The sequence below is a fragment of the Dermacentor silvarum genome, chromosome 1 (assembly GCF_013339745.2).
Source record: "Dermacentor silvarum isolate Dsil-2018 chromosome 1, BIME_Dsil_1.4, whole genome shotgun sequence".
Taxonomy (NCBI): domain Eukaryota; kingdom Metazoa; phylum Arthropoda; class Arachnida; order Ixodida; family Ixodidae; genus Dermacentor; species Dermacentor silvarum.
This window is the reverse complement of record NC_051154.1, coordinates 253,470,160-253,486,501: the sequence shown is the minus strand read 5'-3', so window position 1 is coordinate 253,486,501 and position 16,342 is coordinate 253,470,160. Positions and strand designations below refer to the sequence as shown.

Below are 16,342 nucleotides of genomic sequence, written 5' to 3'. Positions count from 1 at the left end.
AGAGCGGGGGGTCCTTTCTTCCCTTCGTCGCGTCTGCAAGGCCATGAACATACAAAGAAGGAAGAATGCCCTTCACGCGGTTTATATTACCCGCCGTGTTCTGAATGTGCCAAGACTCGAGTAGTAGCCTTTTTCGCCAGTTTGTCTCTGTTTGAAGGATTTGGGTTTCTTCGAAAGAAATCTTGTGGTCGGCGTCTTCGGAATGTTCGGCGACGGCGCGGCGTATTCGGTTGAATGTTCTGACGCCGTTTTCATGTTGTCTGATTCTTTCTTTTAGATTTTTGGTTTCCCCGATGTACGACGCCGGACAGTCGGCACAGCTGATTTTATAGACGACAAGGCGTCGTCTATAAAATCAACTGTGCCAACTGCAACACCACAACTAAATTTCCACCTCTGGGTGGTTTAGGGGCCCTTTTAGGGTGCCTCGATGCCAGCGCCGCCGTTCAGGGTGGAGACAACCCCGCTGGCGCCGTCATATTGAATCACATGGGCTCAGACTCAGCTACGCTTGTGTTCATAAATAGTGTTACTCGCGGCGCACTTCAAAGTGCTTTGCCTTGATGAGGATTTTTAAAATGCAGAGCATTTCTTTAACTCACATGTAGCGTGCGCCGTCCGTCCGCAACAGCTCGAGCACAGGTGCGCTCCTCTCCCCCACTCCCCCTCTCCCGCATCACGCTTGCAGCACATGTGCAGGAGTGGGACGTTAGGAACCTTAGCTCTAGCTGAGTTACCGTATAGCTAGGCGGCTACATTCAACATGTAGCCATCCAGCCCAGCACCCTCACGATGGGTGATCTCTCGGACGGCGAGTCCGGTTTCGCGCCCAGCGGCACCCCCGGCCGCTCGCGGAACATGGAGGCTCTCCTCAGAGCCACTCGACGGCTCCTGACCCATGACCTGCACCCACCGGCTCTCCAGTCTGCATCCCAGAAGGTCGGAACAGTGGGTAAAAAAATGCGCACTGCCAAGCGCCTCCGGCCTTCACCCAGACGCACCGGCGCCCCGACCCCTGCAACGGCCCGAAAGCGCAAGCGCCGCAATGTCGCCGCAGCCCCCCCCCGGTATGCTGCATCCCCCCCAGCCACACCACAAAGCCGCCCCAGTTTGAGAGAAGCTGAGACCACAACCGGTTCGCCACAGCACACCGAACTGGTCTCGCCTCCCCCACCCGCGCAGCACGAAGTGGCCACGCACTCCCCCCACCCCCCCAGCAGCCTGATACAGCAGGGGACGGTGCGGCAGACGAAAAGAGCCCGCATACAAGTACGCTCTCCAGTCACCCCCTCTCATCCGCTTCCACGAGCCCTTCCGAGAGCTCCTCCTCCCCCCCGCCATCGACCGAGAACACCCCGAGCAGCGAGGACACCTCCTCTCCAGCTTGCACCCGATCCCCTTCCCCCGTCGGATCGCGAGGCGCCCGAGCTGTCAGAGGGAGAGGAACCAGTCCAGCAAGTCCACCACGTGGCCCACACGCGGGCAGAGGTAGAAGAACCGGCAGAACCGGCTGCTCAACCCCCCGCACATCACGGGGCACCCAAGCTCCCGGAGGGAGAGAAACCGGTAGAGAGCCAACAACTTTCAGAGCACGTGGCGCACAAGCTCCCGGCGAGAGAGAAATCTCCCCAGCGACTTCCCCCCCCCCCCCCGGCGGACCAGGTTGACACTGCTCTACTGAAGAGAGGGAAACCGGTCCGACAGCTGCCTTCCCCGGCGGAAACGGCGCGCCCCAGCTGTGTGCTTGGTACCCTCGCCCCCCCTGGTCGAGGATGCGTTCCCCCCTCTACCCCCTCCAGGCAAGCCGCCCCTCCCCCACCCTGGCACAGAGGCAAGCCTGCCACAGGCAAGGAGGGAGAGAGACAACCAGCTGAAGGAGTCAGCTGTGGCTCCAAGGAAGCAGCCCAGTGACCGGGCCGCGCATTTACATTCGCACGCCCGTGCAGCCGGTCGATTGCAGCGCGCCCGCGCGGCGCTAAAGGGAACTACAGATCTAGGTACTTGCTGGCGACGCGTCTCCGCAAACGCCCCTAGCTCTGTGAGTCCCTGCGCCCCAGCGCCGCCGCCTCCCCAGCTTCTGCATGGCTCCACGGAGCGCGCCGCGCTAAAGGCCGGGCGGCCGCGCCGCCGTGGTCCGTCAGAATGATGCATTGAGTTAACGGTGTTGAAAACTGACTGGCCACAATTTGTCACTTAGCTTGGATCTCAATTTCTTTCCCCTTTTAGTTTTACCATACGTTACCGCATACGGTAAGGTGCGCACCATGTTTTGCAAGCCGAGCCGGACCAAGCCTAAACATAGCGAGCAAGTGGCGTCGGCCACAGAGCCCACGCCGTGCATGTCCGCGTCTCGCGTGCGTTTTTCACCATGGTAGGACCAAGAGACGAGTTAAATTTAATTCACCTTCTGCAACGTGGCAAAGTGGCAGCAAGTATTCAGTCCCTCTAACCGGAAGCATAACCTTGAGCTTGAACTGAACTTGTGGCCGTACCCTTCGTACAGGGGAGTAATATACTCAGGCCGAATGAGAAAAAAATTCAAATAACCGAAAATCAACCAAAGAAACAGAACATAAAACGTGGCAGGAAAAAAAAAAAAACTTCGGGTTGGTGGCGCCATCTAGTGACGAAGATTTTACTTAGAGGGGGCGCCGAGTTTTTATTGCAGTAACTAACTATATTCCACTTATCTGCTGGTGTAAAGTGTCGGCAGCGGTGCAATTTAAAACAAACAGTCCTATTTTTTATACGCAAGGCCTGAAGGTTAACCGCTGTCATCATTATCAAGTTACCGTACGCATCGAGCACACACGCAGCTCAAACGTATTCGGTCATCGCGGTACGTTACCGCACTTACCACACCGTAACACTTCGCCAGCGCACAAATGCCATCGTCGTTTTAACATTGACCACATGACACTAACGTAAGTCCGTACGGTTGTATACACTGTCGCAAATCGCGTCAAAATCCCGTGTTTCTCTAGTTAATGCCCGTTCAGTACCTGCGCTAGAACCCAACAGTCGGCTCGCCACGGCCGCACTCGAAAACGATCGTCTTCTCAACGTGGTCGTCATCGCGCTGTTTGCGCACGCACAGCTCCGTTCGCGCAAACGCGTTGTTCCACCTTGTATCGCTTCGTTTTATCTCAAACAATGCAGGATAGACATCGATTCCAGCAGTGTGCACGCCTCCTGCTCGCGGACAGTTGCCGAGCCTGGTCCAGCGGAGGCGTTCCCGCGGCTATGGTGGCGAGCGGGGACTAGGGGGCTCGACGCAGATAGGTACGCGCGACCCCTAGGACCGAAAAGCACCTAGATGCGTAGTTCCCGTTAGTGCCGCGCGGGTGCGCTGCAGTCATCCGGCTGTACGGGCGCGCGAATGTAAATGCGCGACCGGGCCGGCACACGTGCACTCAACGGTGCCCCGCCCCCTCCAGCGATGCGAAACCGCAAGCGCCGCCGCCGCGGAGGCCGTCGACAGCGTCCTCGCCGCGCCCCAACCCTTCTGCCTTTGCGGGAACCCTGCGACACTGTATTGTATCGCCCCCTCGCCGGGATGACAAACTTCCTCGCACACTCGCAGGAGGCGATTGCGGCACAGCTGTCGCGGGTGGCTGGCGCGCACCGGGTCAGAGTCAACTTCCGACTCAACATTGTCGCGGTTGATGCTGCCACTGAAGCTCCACTGGACCCGCTCCTCGCAGTCACAGAAATATGTGGCGTCCCGGTTCGTGCGACGACGGCCCCGGCCGACTCCTGCACGGGATACGTCTTCGGCGTCGACCGCAACCTCAGCGATGACACCCTGCTGGCGAACATCGAGTCGGGTGTTGCGGTGCTGGGGTGCTTCCGTGCGGGCAGAAACATTGTCCTCCGCTTCGCGGGCAGGAAGCTCCCTGCTGAGGTCGCACTGTTTAAGGTGCGCCGGTCCGTGCTCACGAAGCGCCCGCGTCCTAGGCAGTGCCACCACTGTGGCGCCTACGGCCATGTGGCCGCGACCTGCACCTCGGAACAACGTTGCCTTCGTTGTGCGGGTGCCCACAAAACATCCGGCTGCACGGCCAAACAAGCCACCTGCCTGAACTGCAGCGGCCCTCACGCGGCGACAGAGCCGCGCTGCCCCAGCTGGCAGCACGAAAGGAAGGTCGCCGAGACCCTCGCCTCGTCTGAGCTGCCGATATCTCGCCGCCAAGCTACCGTCCTAGTCCGCACCACGGGACAACGCACCACACAGGGACCGCAACAACTCGCCGTCTCCCGTGTCTCGTCCCGAGTGCAACCTGGCCGGAGCTTCTCCGACGCCGCGGGCGACCGCCCGGAGAGGTTGCCCGTCGAGGGCAACACGTCGACGCCTCCGCCCCGATCGCCCTCGGCGTCTCCCGACTCACGCGACGCCGTCATCGCGCTGTTGACTGCCGCGCTCGCGTTCGCGACAGAGTTTTGCCGCAGGACTGCCCCGCACGCCCACTGTGCGCGGCCGCCCTTGCCGCTCAACGAACACTGGCCAGCCATGGCAGTTAGACCTCAGGGTGCCTCTCGGCCGCGCATATTGCAGTGGAACTGCAACTCCCTGCGCCGCCGACACGCTGAGCTCGCAGAGCACCTTCCTCTGCACGACTACGACGTCCTCGCTTTACAGGAAACGTACGCACGTGCAGAGGAGGTCTCGCTGCCGGGCTACATCGGCTACAGCAGTGCGTCGGACTGTGCCATGGCTGAGTGTGACGCTGCGCCGTGCTCCGATGACGCGCATCCGCCTGGCCGCCCCCGCGTCGCAGTCTACGTGCGAGCCGCCATTCCTCATGCGCGGGTCCCCACGGACCACCTGTGCTCCGCGATGATCGAGTGCGTGGCCGTCACTGTGCGCGTGCGCGGCACCAACACCTCGGTGTCCAGTGTTTACGTTCGCGCGGGTTCCCGTCGCGCTGACTACTCGTTTGTTGTGCGCCTCACTGCGCTGCTCTCGCCCGACACCGTCGTGTGCGGCGATTTCAACGCCCACCACGGTGACTGGGGCAGTGCCAGGAGCAATGCGCGGGGAGGGGACTTGTCGTCTGCCGTCGCGGCTGCGGGCCTCACCGTCCTCAACAGTGGGGAAGCGACGTTCGTGCGCCGGGACGGAGTCGCCACAGTGATCGATCTGGCGTTTGTCTCGGAGCGCTGCTCTTACTCCTGGCAGCGTGCTCCGGACACCGCCGGATCCGATCACTACCCCATCACCCTGTGCCCCACCAGGCCAAGTCGCGGAGCCACGCGCGTGTACGCTGTCGTGCGGTGGCCGCTTTTCCGCGAGATGTGTGCGAGACCGTCGCGCTCCAGTGATTACTTCGCGCACATCGCGGAGTGCGCGGGCCGTGCCACGACACGCGTGATCGTCCCCGCCGGCACGCCCTGCCCCGACATCAAGTTGCTGAACGTCCGCGCGGCTCGCCGACGTGCTCAGCGACGCGCGGTCCGCTCCGGTGCCGCCGCGGACTGGACTACGTACAATCGTCTTGATGCGGTGTGCAGGCGACACGCGAGGCAGCTGCGCCGACGTAGCTGGGCGGGCCTCTGCTCGTCGCTCGCAAAACCCCGCAACCAACACCGCGGCTGGCGCGTCCTGAGTGCGCTGCTGAACCCCAGGACACCACGGTTCCCTGTGCTCGCCATCGCTGTGGCGCACGGCATCAGTGAGCTAGCGCTCGCCGAACAGCTGGCGGACGCCTTTGCTGCTGCCGCCACCGCTCCCCTCCTTGATGTGCCTGCGGTCGCGCTGCGGGCGCTCTACGTGGCTGTGTTCGTGCGGGGTGGAGATCAGTCAACCCACGCGCAGGCAATCACAAGTCTGTGCGAGGAAGACTTCACCTTTCACGAGCTGCAGCGCGTGCTGCGCCGAGGGCGGCGCCGCAGTGCGCCCGGGCAGGACGGAGTCACCCACCAAATGCTGCGCAACCTGGACGAAGATCAGCGACACCTCCTGCTCAACGCATTCAACGGTGTCCTGCGCAGCGGGTGCCTCCCGGAGTCCTGGCGCTCCGCGCTCGTGGTGCCAGTGCTGAAGAGTGGCAAGCCGCCTCGCAGCCTCGCCTCGTACAGGCCCGTCTCTCTAATGTCAGTCCCTGGCAAGACGATGGAGGCGATGGCCTTGTCTAGGCTCCAATGGATTGCGGACATCCGCGGTGTTTTTCCGCCTGAACAGTGTGGGTTCCGCACGCATCGCTCCACGGCCGACTGCCTTGCCGCCGTTGTGGGCACGCTGGAGCAGGCGAGTCGCGACGGCCACGCCGCGTTCCTGCTGCTCTTGGACGTCCAGAGCGCGTTCAACTCCCTGCCCCACGACACCATCATCTCGGCTGTGCGCGCTCTTGGTGTAGAGGGCAGGCTTCTGGCGTACGTGCGGGCCTTCCTAACCGACAGGTCGTCCGTTGTTCGGGTTGGGCGGGCGACGAGCTCGCCCCGTTCAGTGACGTGCGGTGTGCCTCAGGGGAGTGTGTTGAGCCCCTTTCTGTTCAACCTCGCACTCGCGCCCATCAGCGAGTGCGTGCTCAGCAGTGGGCACCTCCCTGTGCGTGCCGTTGTCTACGCGGACGACGTGGCGCTCTTCGTCCGTGGCCCGCCGGCGGCGATGGCGCGGATGCGTGTGCAGCTGCAGGCGGCGGCGGATGCGGTCGGCGACTTCCTGCGGGCCATCGGCCTGCGCTTGTCGGCGGCAAAGTCGGAGGCCATCATGGTCCATCCGCGCGCTGCTGCCCGGCGCCACACTGGCTGCGTGGTCGTCGACGGTGTCCCCCTTCCCTGGCGGCTGACGGTGCGCTACCTCGGGCTCACCATTGACCATCGCCTGACATGGTTCCCTGCCGTGAAGCGGCTTCGCGCTGCCATGCGGAAAGTTGAGGGCGCGGTGCGGGCGCTCCTCGCGCGTGGTGACGGCTGCCCCCCCTCGTTCGCGGTTGGCATGTACGGTGCAGTGGCGCTGTCCAGGGTCCTGTACGCGCTCCCACTGTGCAACCTGCGACCGCATCTGTGGCGACACATCGACGCCGACCACCGACGAGTGCTTCGCATGTGCCACGGCCTGCCCAGTGCTTCTCGTGTCGCAGAAACGCTCGCGGAAACCGGCGCCTGGCCCGTCTCCCTCACGGCCGATCTGCGCGCCCTTGGCCACTTGGAGCGCCTCTCCCGTGCCCCCGGTGCCGGCCCCATGCTGTCATACCTGCGCGAGCTGCCCAAGTCGCGTGTGGGGGAGCTCCTCGAGCTCTTCGACAGCCTGGTGGTCGACGCCCCGGCCTCCCCTGCAGCCTGGCCGCCACCAAACCAGCGTGTGCCGTTGCGCGTGTGCCTCGACCTGCCGGGCGTCCGCTCCAAGCACCGCACGCCTCGTTGCGCTGTGATGCAGGAGGCTGCTGCTCGAATACACGATGACCTGGTGGGGAGGGCACACCTGTACACTGACGGTTCTGTCCGCCAGGACGGTTCCGCGGCCGCCGCCTGCGTTGTGCCGCACCTCGATGTCGCGAGACAGTGCCGCCTGTCCTACCGAGCTTCCTCCACCACAGCGGAGCTTGTGGGTCTCCATCTGGCGGCCGACATCCTCGAAGAGTCGCCGTTCCTGAACCGAGTGGCGATTCTTTGCGACTCGAGGTCCGCTTTGCGCCAGCTGCTGCTCGACGAGCGTGCGCCGCCACTGGCACAGCGCGTTGCCTGCAGGCTGCATGCTCTACAGCGACAGGGGTGCGACCTGTGCCTCCAGTGGATACCGTCGCACGTCGGTGTCGCCGGGAACGAGGCAGCTGATGACCTGGCAAGGCGCGCCCACGATCCCCTATCCCCGCTGTCGACGCGAGTCAACTCGTTTGACGAGGCGCGGCTTCATTTCAAACGGGAGCTCGCGCTGCGCCACCCCGACAGCCGCGTCGCGCGCGGTCGCCCGCCACGCCTGCTTCCGGAATCCGGCTTCACGAGGAGAGAGCGAGCCTTCCTCCTCGCACTCCGGACCGGTTCCGTCTGGCCCGCCGAGCGCAAGCACCGCCTCCGCGGAGCCTCCTCGCCCCTCTGCCAGGACTGCGGTGCTGTCGAGACGCTGCAACATCTGATGTGCGAGTGCAGTGCTTCGTCGACGGCGCGCGCCACTCTTGCCCGCGTTTACCGCGCGCAGAACCTCCCCTGCTTGACGGTGGAGGACGTCTTGCACCCCTCGGGCTGCACATCGGGCCACGGCAAACTCTTCCGCGCTCTGTTGAACTTTGCCGACGACGTGGGTTTGGTCGACCGCCTGTAGGCCTACCGTGTGGGCTCCCGGCGGCTCGCTTTCGGGGCCGCCCGGGGTGCTGTGCTGGCGTTGGGGGTCTGGCGGGTGCCTCTCGGCGGCTACGCCCTTCCTCTGTTTGTTTGTTTGTTTGTTGTTGTTGTTTTTATTGTTGTTGTTGTTGTTACTTTTTTTTTTCCCCTTACGACCTGTTCAAATTTGCGACAGTGTGCGTCGTGAACCCCACGCGCCTGCGGCGCCTTAGATGATGCTGCTGCTGCTTCCGCTCCTGCGCCTGCGACCTCTTTCCCTTCTCTTTCCTTTCACTCCCCATCCCCCTGTGCAGCGCGGTTGAGGTGTCCTCTATTGAGAGACAGTTATCGCGCTGCACTTTAACCCAATCTTTCACCCTTCCCAACAATAATCTCTCTCTCTCTCAGCGCGCGAAGCGTCGTAGTTGAGTCGCGCTCCGGCGCTGCAAGCACCGTAGCAATCGTAGCAACAGCAGGTGCTGGCGTGATAGCGCGCCCTCTCTCCACCCCCTCTCCCTCTAACGCGCGCGCTAGGAATATAATGCGGGTTGGCGCAGGCTCCACTCGTCAACTCCTGCGCTCTCTTCTCTTGCGTTCGTCGGCGGTCGCAGTTGATAAGCGATGGAAGCAAGACCTTCAACTAATACCTCGACGCAATCCAACATCAGCGCCGAAGCACCAGTTCAAGACATCGTACCATCGTCTTCGTCGACGGCGGCAGAAGACGAGGCGGCGCGCTGCCGACGCCGAACGCAAGCCTCGTAAGCGTGCTGCCGACGCCGAACTTCGTGAACGAGATACCGCGGCCAGGCGTCAACGTCGACAAGCGGATCCCGAGCAGCGTGCACGAGAAGCCGGGGGCAGGCGTCAGCGTCGGGCCGCGGACCCTTCGAGTCGAGAACGACACACGGCTGCGACACGTCAGCGTTGGGCCGCGGACCCCGGCGTACGGGAACGAGAGGCGGTGGCGAGCAAGCGTCGTCGTCTGGAGGCCGCCGCCGCGGAGCCCGTCGCCCCGGAGGGCGCTGGCGCGGAAGCCGTCGGGCAATGTCAACGGGACTTTGGGGGTGCCGACGCGCGCTTCAAACGCGACTTCCTGGACCGGAGCTTCGGGCACAGCTGCGACTTGTGCGACCGGCTGTGGTTCGACAAGGCGGCGGATGCCTGGACGGCACCGTCGTGTTGGCGCGCGTCATCCCCGTCGTCAGCAACATCGACGACGCGGACGCCGCTTCGCTGGAACGGTTCGGGGCGTTCGCGGTGTGCGCCTCGTGCAAGGACTCGCTGGTCCGCGGCGTCGTCCCTTCGATTTGCGTCGCCTACGGCTACAGGTACCCTCCGCGTCCTGCGCACTTGCCGGAACTCAAGGCGGTGGAAGAACGGCTGATCTCGCCTCGACTGCCGTTCATGAGCATCCGGCGGTTGACGCGGGCGACGGGGCAGTACGGCATCAGGGGGCAGGTGGTCAACGTGCCGATCGAGGTCCCCGAGGTCGTGCTCCAGCTGCCCCGGAGGGTACCCGAAGACGCGGCAACCTCTGAAGAGAAGAAGAGAACAACAGAGAAGCAATAATAATATAATATAATAATAATAATCGCAGTGATGCCAATAAAATAATAACAACTTTACGTTACCTACTTACGATTCTCTCTTCTCTCTCAACCCAGACCACCACCACCACACCATCACCACACCAACACCACGGAACCCCACTATGCTCTGCATTTACACGTGTCCCTCGCGCGGGGGCATGCGACGGAGCTTTTTTTATCGGTATCGTATCTGCACATCTTTATAACCAATAGTCGTTAACTCGTCGAAGGTCGAAGACGTAAATGTATGGTGCCGGGAACATGCCCCAAGTTGCCTAATTCAATCACATTTAATATGCCGTGTGTATGTTTAAAATACGCACTATTTTTTTTTCCGCTTCGATGCTTGGTATATAAGGTTTGTGACCCCGTGTGTGGAAAATTTTCTTTTTCGCTGTTGTATTTTGGTTTACACGTCACGCCTCCTTTACCGTAGCCAGCCACTCGCGCACGGCGGTTACTTTCCCTTGCGTTGCGCGTGCTCTTCGCGTTCGTTGCAATTATTTGACGATATATACACGCAATTCTGCTTTTTTGCCCACAAAACTGTGTGCTGACAGGATTAAGCTGGTGTAAAAATAACTGCGATGTGAAAACAAGGTTTAGTTAGTGCTGTAGAGAAAAATGTAACGTAACTTGTCTGTGTCAATCTTGCGTAGTACACATAAGAAACCAAACGATGCACAAAATACATTGTCCAGTACAGTCAATCATGAAACATGAAAAATTATATGTACTGTGTGGCGCCTGAAGGTTATGTTGAAAGACGAGATAAAAAAATTAATTCGCAAGGTAGGCTCGACACACACAATTCGGGATAGGGATAGTTTTTTTTATTTATTCATTACATGGGGGGGTTCAAGTGAGTTCACCAACCTTATTACACACAATATAAATTGAAACCGTGGGTAATATTAATCAAGATATCCAGCCAGAATACATCAGCTACCATCGAATACGTCCCATCAGCCAAACACATCGATGGCCAGTACAGAACATTCTATAAATAACCATTAGAACACTGATAACTACATTGAAAAAATAAACAACACTGCATACATATCGCGTACAAAAACCTTAAATGAAACTAAGACAGTCAAAATCAGATTAGCAATGTTTTTCACTTCGAAAATATAGTCCATGATGATGTAGGGCTGTTGACTTTAACAGACGGCGCCCATCCTGTCGATTTCCATCGTACTGGTCCTCTTCAAAGTGTTTCTAAGTACAAGTAAAACAACAAAAGTGATTATTGATATGAAAAGTTGCCTCGTAAATACAGAGAACCCATATTACAGTGCTTAAAAATAAATTTTCGCAGAAGTAATGCTGTATTACCTCGCTTCACACGTTTCGAAGAAATGCACAGGCTACAACAGACACCATGCCAGGAAGCGCCGAAACATTTTGATCCCATGATGCCCCTTAACTCTACTACACCTGGGCATACCGTGCACAGGCATTTAAAGACCGTCACAGTACCCACTACGATCGGGAATGAGCACGAATGACCATCGGCTTACGAGCACCACACTACAAATATATTCGTCTAAAAAATCAGCTATATAACGTAACAACCTGAGATCCGCAAGATTTCTGCTGAGAAATCAGAGAAAATCACAATGCTTCGCTTGCCACATACACAACAGCCGCTCTCCCCAGAAGAAGCACTGCGTTCTTTAGTCCCAAATAACCACTAGCGAAAAAAGAAACTGAGGAAAAAAAAAAAAAAGGAAGAAACAAGAGACACACGATGTGTGCTTCCCGTCAAAAAGTAAAATAGGTGGTTTACATGACAATTTGTAGCTAATGTAAGACTATTTCGCGGCGAAGCATTTTCGTCAGTTCTTAAAATAAGGGTACTACTCGCATAGACTGTGCTGATCAAAACGGCACAAGCCTATGCGTCGCGCGCTCGCAAACCATAGGCTACTCAGCATCGGTGCAGTGCTTAGTTCGTGAGCGAACGTTGGTACGTGAGCGAGGATCAGATAATACTTTCTTATTTATGAAAAACACGATGCGATAGTCTAAACTTTCTTGTCACTTACCTCGCAAATGTAGGAGCTATCCGTTGCCTTCCAGTGATACTAGAGTGCACTAGAATATGGTCGAGTAGGACGAGCGGCTGGGGCGGCGCATGCTTAGCAGTGAGGCGCCCGACGTGGAAAAATACTGGGGAGGCGCAGCGGTCGAAGTGGATTGAGCCGCATCAAGGTCGCGCCGTTGGAAACTGCTGGCGATACTGCTCGGCAGGGTCATTCGTACTAGTTCGCGCCCTGGTATTTGCGTTCAGACCGATCGAATGAGGTTCATAATTGCATATGACATGTATTTATGCCTTAAGAATAAATTCCTTTCCTTTCTCTTCTTTATTTATTTTTTATTATTTTCTAATGCCGCTCGGTGATTGCGCGTGCATTGCGGCCGCAGTGTCGGCTTTCATTCCACTATGTTCTCGTACGGTTCCCTTTGGAGAAAAAAAATATTTGTCTCGTTCTTCAAGCAGCATGTATCTCTCATGTGTATTGTTGCGCTTATAGTTTTCGAACAGTAGGTCTTGCGAAACGTAGACGAAGCAACATATGTAACCTTCCTGCTTGCCGCTTCAAACAATTGTAAAGCATATCTGCCCCATCCGGCACCTTGTACTTAGATTTACGGGAAGCATTGGTATAGATTAAAAAAAAAAAGAGTAAACTGCAGTGCAACATTCCATTAAAGTTTCCGCCTTTCTCGCGTAACAGAAAGCGGAGTAATTGGTACTGGGTCATTTATTGCAGTCGGACCTCGAGCGCCGAAAACGGTTTTAGTTAGCCATACGTGGAACTTTTTTTCCAGTCGATACTTCAAAAAAGAAAACAAAGAAGGAAAGGCTGCGCGGTAGCCTAATTAGTGCCTATATCGTTGATATGGCGTTGCGCTGCTAAACTGGAGCTCGCGGGTTCAATCCAGGTCGCGGAATGCGGGTGAAACGAAATGGAAAAAGGCTCGCGTACTTCTATTTAGGTGCACGTTAAAGAACCCCAGGTGACAAAAACTAAACCGGGTGCCTCATGATCATATCGTGGTTTTGCCACGTAAAACTCAATTTGCTCATATTAAAAAAGGAAAAAGCAGGTGGCTGCGTTCTTCGGCTTATTTCTGGGAATGTAAACAACATAAATTATTCTCGAGTCTGTTTTCCGAGCAAAACATGTTATCCTTATCCTATATATCATGCGTAAATGTAATGCCGTTCCCAAATGTATGACCGCTCATGCTCTGCAGCTTGTATATTATAAACGGCTGCGTTCAGTTATCCGGTGCACTATCATAACGACCATAATGAAACAATTGAAGGAACGGCATGTCCCACATACGCGTAGAGATATGTGCAGATCTGTTGCGTTCGTTGAAGAAGATAAGTGTGGTACCACATGGGGCACTCAGTTTTTATGGGTTGCAAACATGGTGAGACTGTCAAAAATTCTTGTCTGAATCAAGTTAGCAGATTTACAGGCTGCCCCAAAATGGGGCGTTTATATTGAATGAGAGCTAGGAACTTGTTGAGCAGGACTTATTAACACCCGTCCGTTAATTCTCTCAGGAACTGCGCCTCTGCGCAACAGCCACGACTCCCCGGCAGCAAAAATCATTCGGAATAACAGTCCTCACTTGCATGCAGTCACTCACCTTTAAGATTTCAATAGTGCTGTTATGCGTTACATGCGAACGGAAATGACTATTCGGCGTCGAATAGTATATCAATAACACTTGCACGCACTCACGCACACACACACACACACACCTTTCTTCTTTCTGGGGTTTTACGTGCCAAAACCAGTTCTGATTATGAGGCACGCCGTAGTGGAGGGCTCCCGAGTAATTTTGACCACCTGGGGTTCTTTAACGTGCACTACAACGCAAGCACACGGGCGTTTTTGCATTTCGTCTCCATCGAAATGCGACTGCCGAGGTCGGGATTCGATCCCGCGACTTCGTGCTCAGCAGCGCAACGCCTTAGCTGACTGAGCCACCCCGGCGGGTCCACGCACACACATACACATTATATATAATATGGTTTTGCCTTTTATGAATATTATTTCTGCGACTGAGAGTTTTATTTCCAGTATTCACTAATAAGTGTGTTTGTTACTGCAAACACGTGCGCTTATTCCGGTCTCGAGTTCTCGCTTTTTCAATTATTGCATTTAGAATACCTGTTATTTTTTCCCTTACATATATATATCGTAAATATATATGTCTATGTAACCTTTGATTTCATTACCTAGAAGTACATTGGTCATTCTTCGCACCACGCAATTAATAAACCTGGTTTATTTCACTCTAACATTGTTTTATTCGATCATTGTACCTGATCAATATCCACCAACAAGAAGCGCGTGAAAAATGACACGATATCAATAATAAAATTTTCTTACGTAGCCTTCATGGCGCGGAGATACCAGTTACCTTTAGAGGACAGTGGTAAAAACAGCAGTTCACCTGGCTAAAACTACATTTGGCACCGGCCGTCATGGGCGCACCGAAGTAACTAAACCATTAAAAAATGTACTGCACAGAGGTTCTGCGAGAAAAACTGGGCGTCCGCCAGCGTCCGCGTAGCGAACGCGCGCTCGCTAGCAGATGGCGCGCTTGACAACGACAGCAAAATTGAAGACGTCGCGTTGCTATCGCGTATCTATGCCTCAAATATATATGTTTGGCAAAATGGTGCAAACATAAAGTTGCAGTTGAAATAAAGCGCTACTTTAAGAGCGTGCTATGCACAATCGGCCTCGGCGCCCGTAGCGAAAGTACGTTGAATATGCCGCGGAGCGCGTCTCCGCCCCAATTCAGTTCGCTCGCAGCGCCCTCGCACTATTTTTCCACACGCGGCGCCTCAGCGGCAGAGCGCCGTTCGGCCCACTCAGAGTGTACTAGAATATGGTCGAGTGGGACGAGCGGCTGGGGCGGCGCATGCTTTGCAATGAGGCGCCCGACGTGGAAAAATACTGGGGCGGCGCTGCGGTCGAACTGGATTGGGCCGCATCAAGGTCGCGCCGTTGGAAACTGCTGGCGATACTCCTCGACAGGGTCATTTGTACTACTTCGCGCGCTGGTATTTGCGTTCAGACCGATCAAATGGGGTTCATTATTGCATATGACATGTATTTATGCCTTAAGGATAAATAGATTTTCTTTCTCTTATTCATTTATTTTTTATTATTTTCTAATGCCGCTCGGTGATTGCGCGTGCATTGCGGCCGCAGTGTCGGCTTTCAATCTACTATGTTATTGTATGGTTCCCTTTGGAGAAAAAATATTTTTCTCGTTCTTCAAGCAGCATGTATCTCTCGTGTGTATTGTTGCACATATAGTTTTCCATCAGTAGGTCTCGTGAAACGCAGATGGAGAAACACATGTAACCTTCCTGCTTGCCGCTTCAAACAAGTAAACAGCATGTATTTGCCCCATCCGGCGCTTTGTACTCAGATTTACGGGAAGCATTGTTATAGATAAAAAAAGAGTAAACTGCACCGCAACATTCCATTCAAGTTTCCGCCTTCCTCGCGTAACAGAATGCGGAGTAATAGGTACGGGGTCATTTATTGCGGTAGGAGCTCGAGCGCCGAAAACAGTTTTTGTTAGTCATTCTATATGCTCACGTTTGACCATATATAAGCCGTACGTGGAAATTGTTTCCCCTGTCAATACTTCAAAAAAAAAAAGAGAAGGAAAGAAAGAAAGCGGAGTGAAGAAAGCGGAGTAAACAGAATGCAGGTACGGGATTATGCAGGTACGGGATTATTAGAATGCAGGTACAGAATAATTGGTACGGGATTATTTATTGCAGTCGGACCTCGAGCGCCAAAAACGGTTTTAGTTAGCCATTCTATATGCTAATCTTTGGCCGTAAGCCGTACATGGAATTTTTTTTCCAGTCGATACTTCAAAAAAGAAAAAAAAAAGAAAGAAAAACGCCTGCGCGAAAGACTAATTAGTGCCTATATCGTGGATACGGCGTTGCGCTACTAAACTGGAGCTCGCGGGTTCAATGCAGGTCGCGGAATTCGATGGGAACTAAATGGAAAAAGACTCGTGTACTTATATTTAGATGCGCGTTAAAGAACCCCAGGTGGCAAAAACTAAACCGGGTGCGTCATAATCATATCGTGGTTTTGCCACGTAAAGAAGAATTTGCTTATATTAAAAAAAAGAAAGACAAAAGCAGGTACTGGCTGCGTTCTTCGGCTTTTTCTGGGGGTGTAAACAACATACATTATTCTCGAGTTTGATTTCCGAGAAAAACATGTTACGCTTATCCTATATTCCATGCATAAATGTAATGCCGTTCCCAAACGTATGACCGCTCAACTCTACAGCTTGTATATTATAAACGGCTGCGTTCAGTTATCTGGTGCACTATCAAACGACCATAATGAAACAAAGGAACGGCACACACACACACACACACACACACACACACACACACACACACACACACA

At 55.4% G+C, this 16,342-nt stretch overlaps 1 protein-coding gene across 1 annotated transcript; it reads left to right on the top strand.

Annotated features, from left to right (window-relative positions):
- The first annotated feature begins 792 nt into the window (after positions 1–792).
- Positions 793–9,831, top strand: LOC119439271 (uncharacterized). Its single transcript, XM_049660778.1, has 4 exons — positions 793–1,566; positions 3,584–7,111; positions 7,154–7,979; positions 9,413–9,831. The coding sequence occupies exons 1-4, from the start codon at positions 793–795 to the stop codon at positions 9,829–9,831; spliced, it is 5,547 nt and encodes a 1,848-aa protein (XP_049516735.1).
- Positions 9,832–16,342: the final 6,511 nt, after the last annotated feature.

Coding starts and splice junctions, on each gene's coding strand:
- LOC119439271 (XM_049660778.1), top strand. CDS start 793: ATGGGTGATCTCTCGGACGGCGAGTCCGGTTTCGCGCCCAGCGGCACC. Junction 1,567..3,583: donor TCCCGGAGGGAGAGAAACCG/GTAGAGAGCCAA, acceptor GCACACTCGCAG/GAGGCGATTGCGGCACAGCT. Junction 7,112..7,153: donor CGGAAACCGGCGCCTGGCCC/GTCTCCCTCACG, acceptor GGCCACTTGGAG/CGCCTCTCCCGTGCCCCCGG.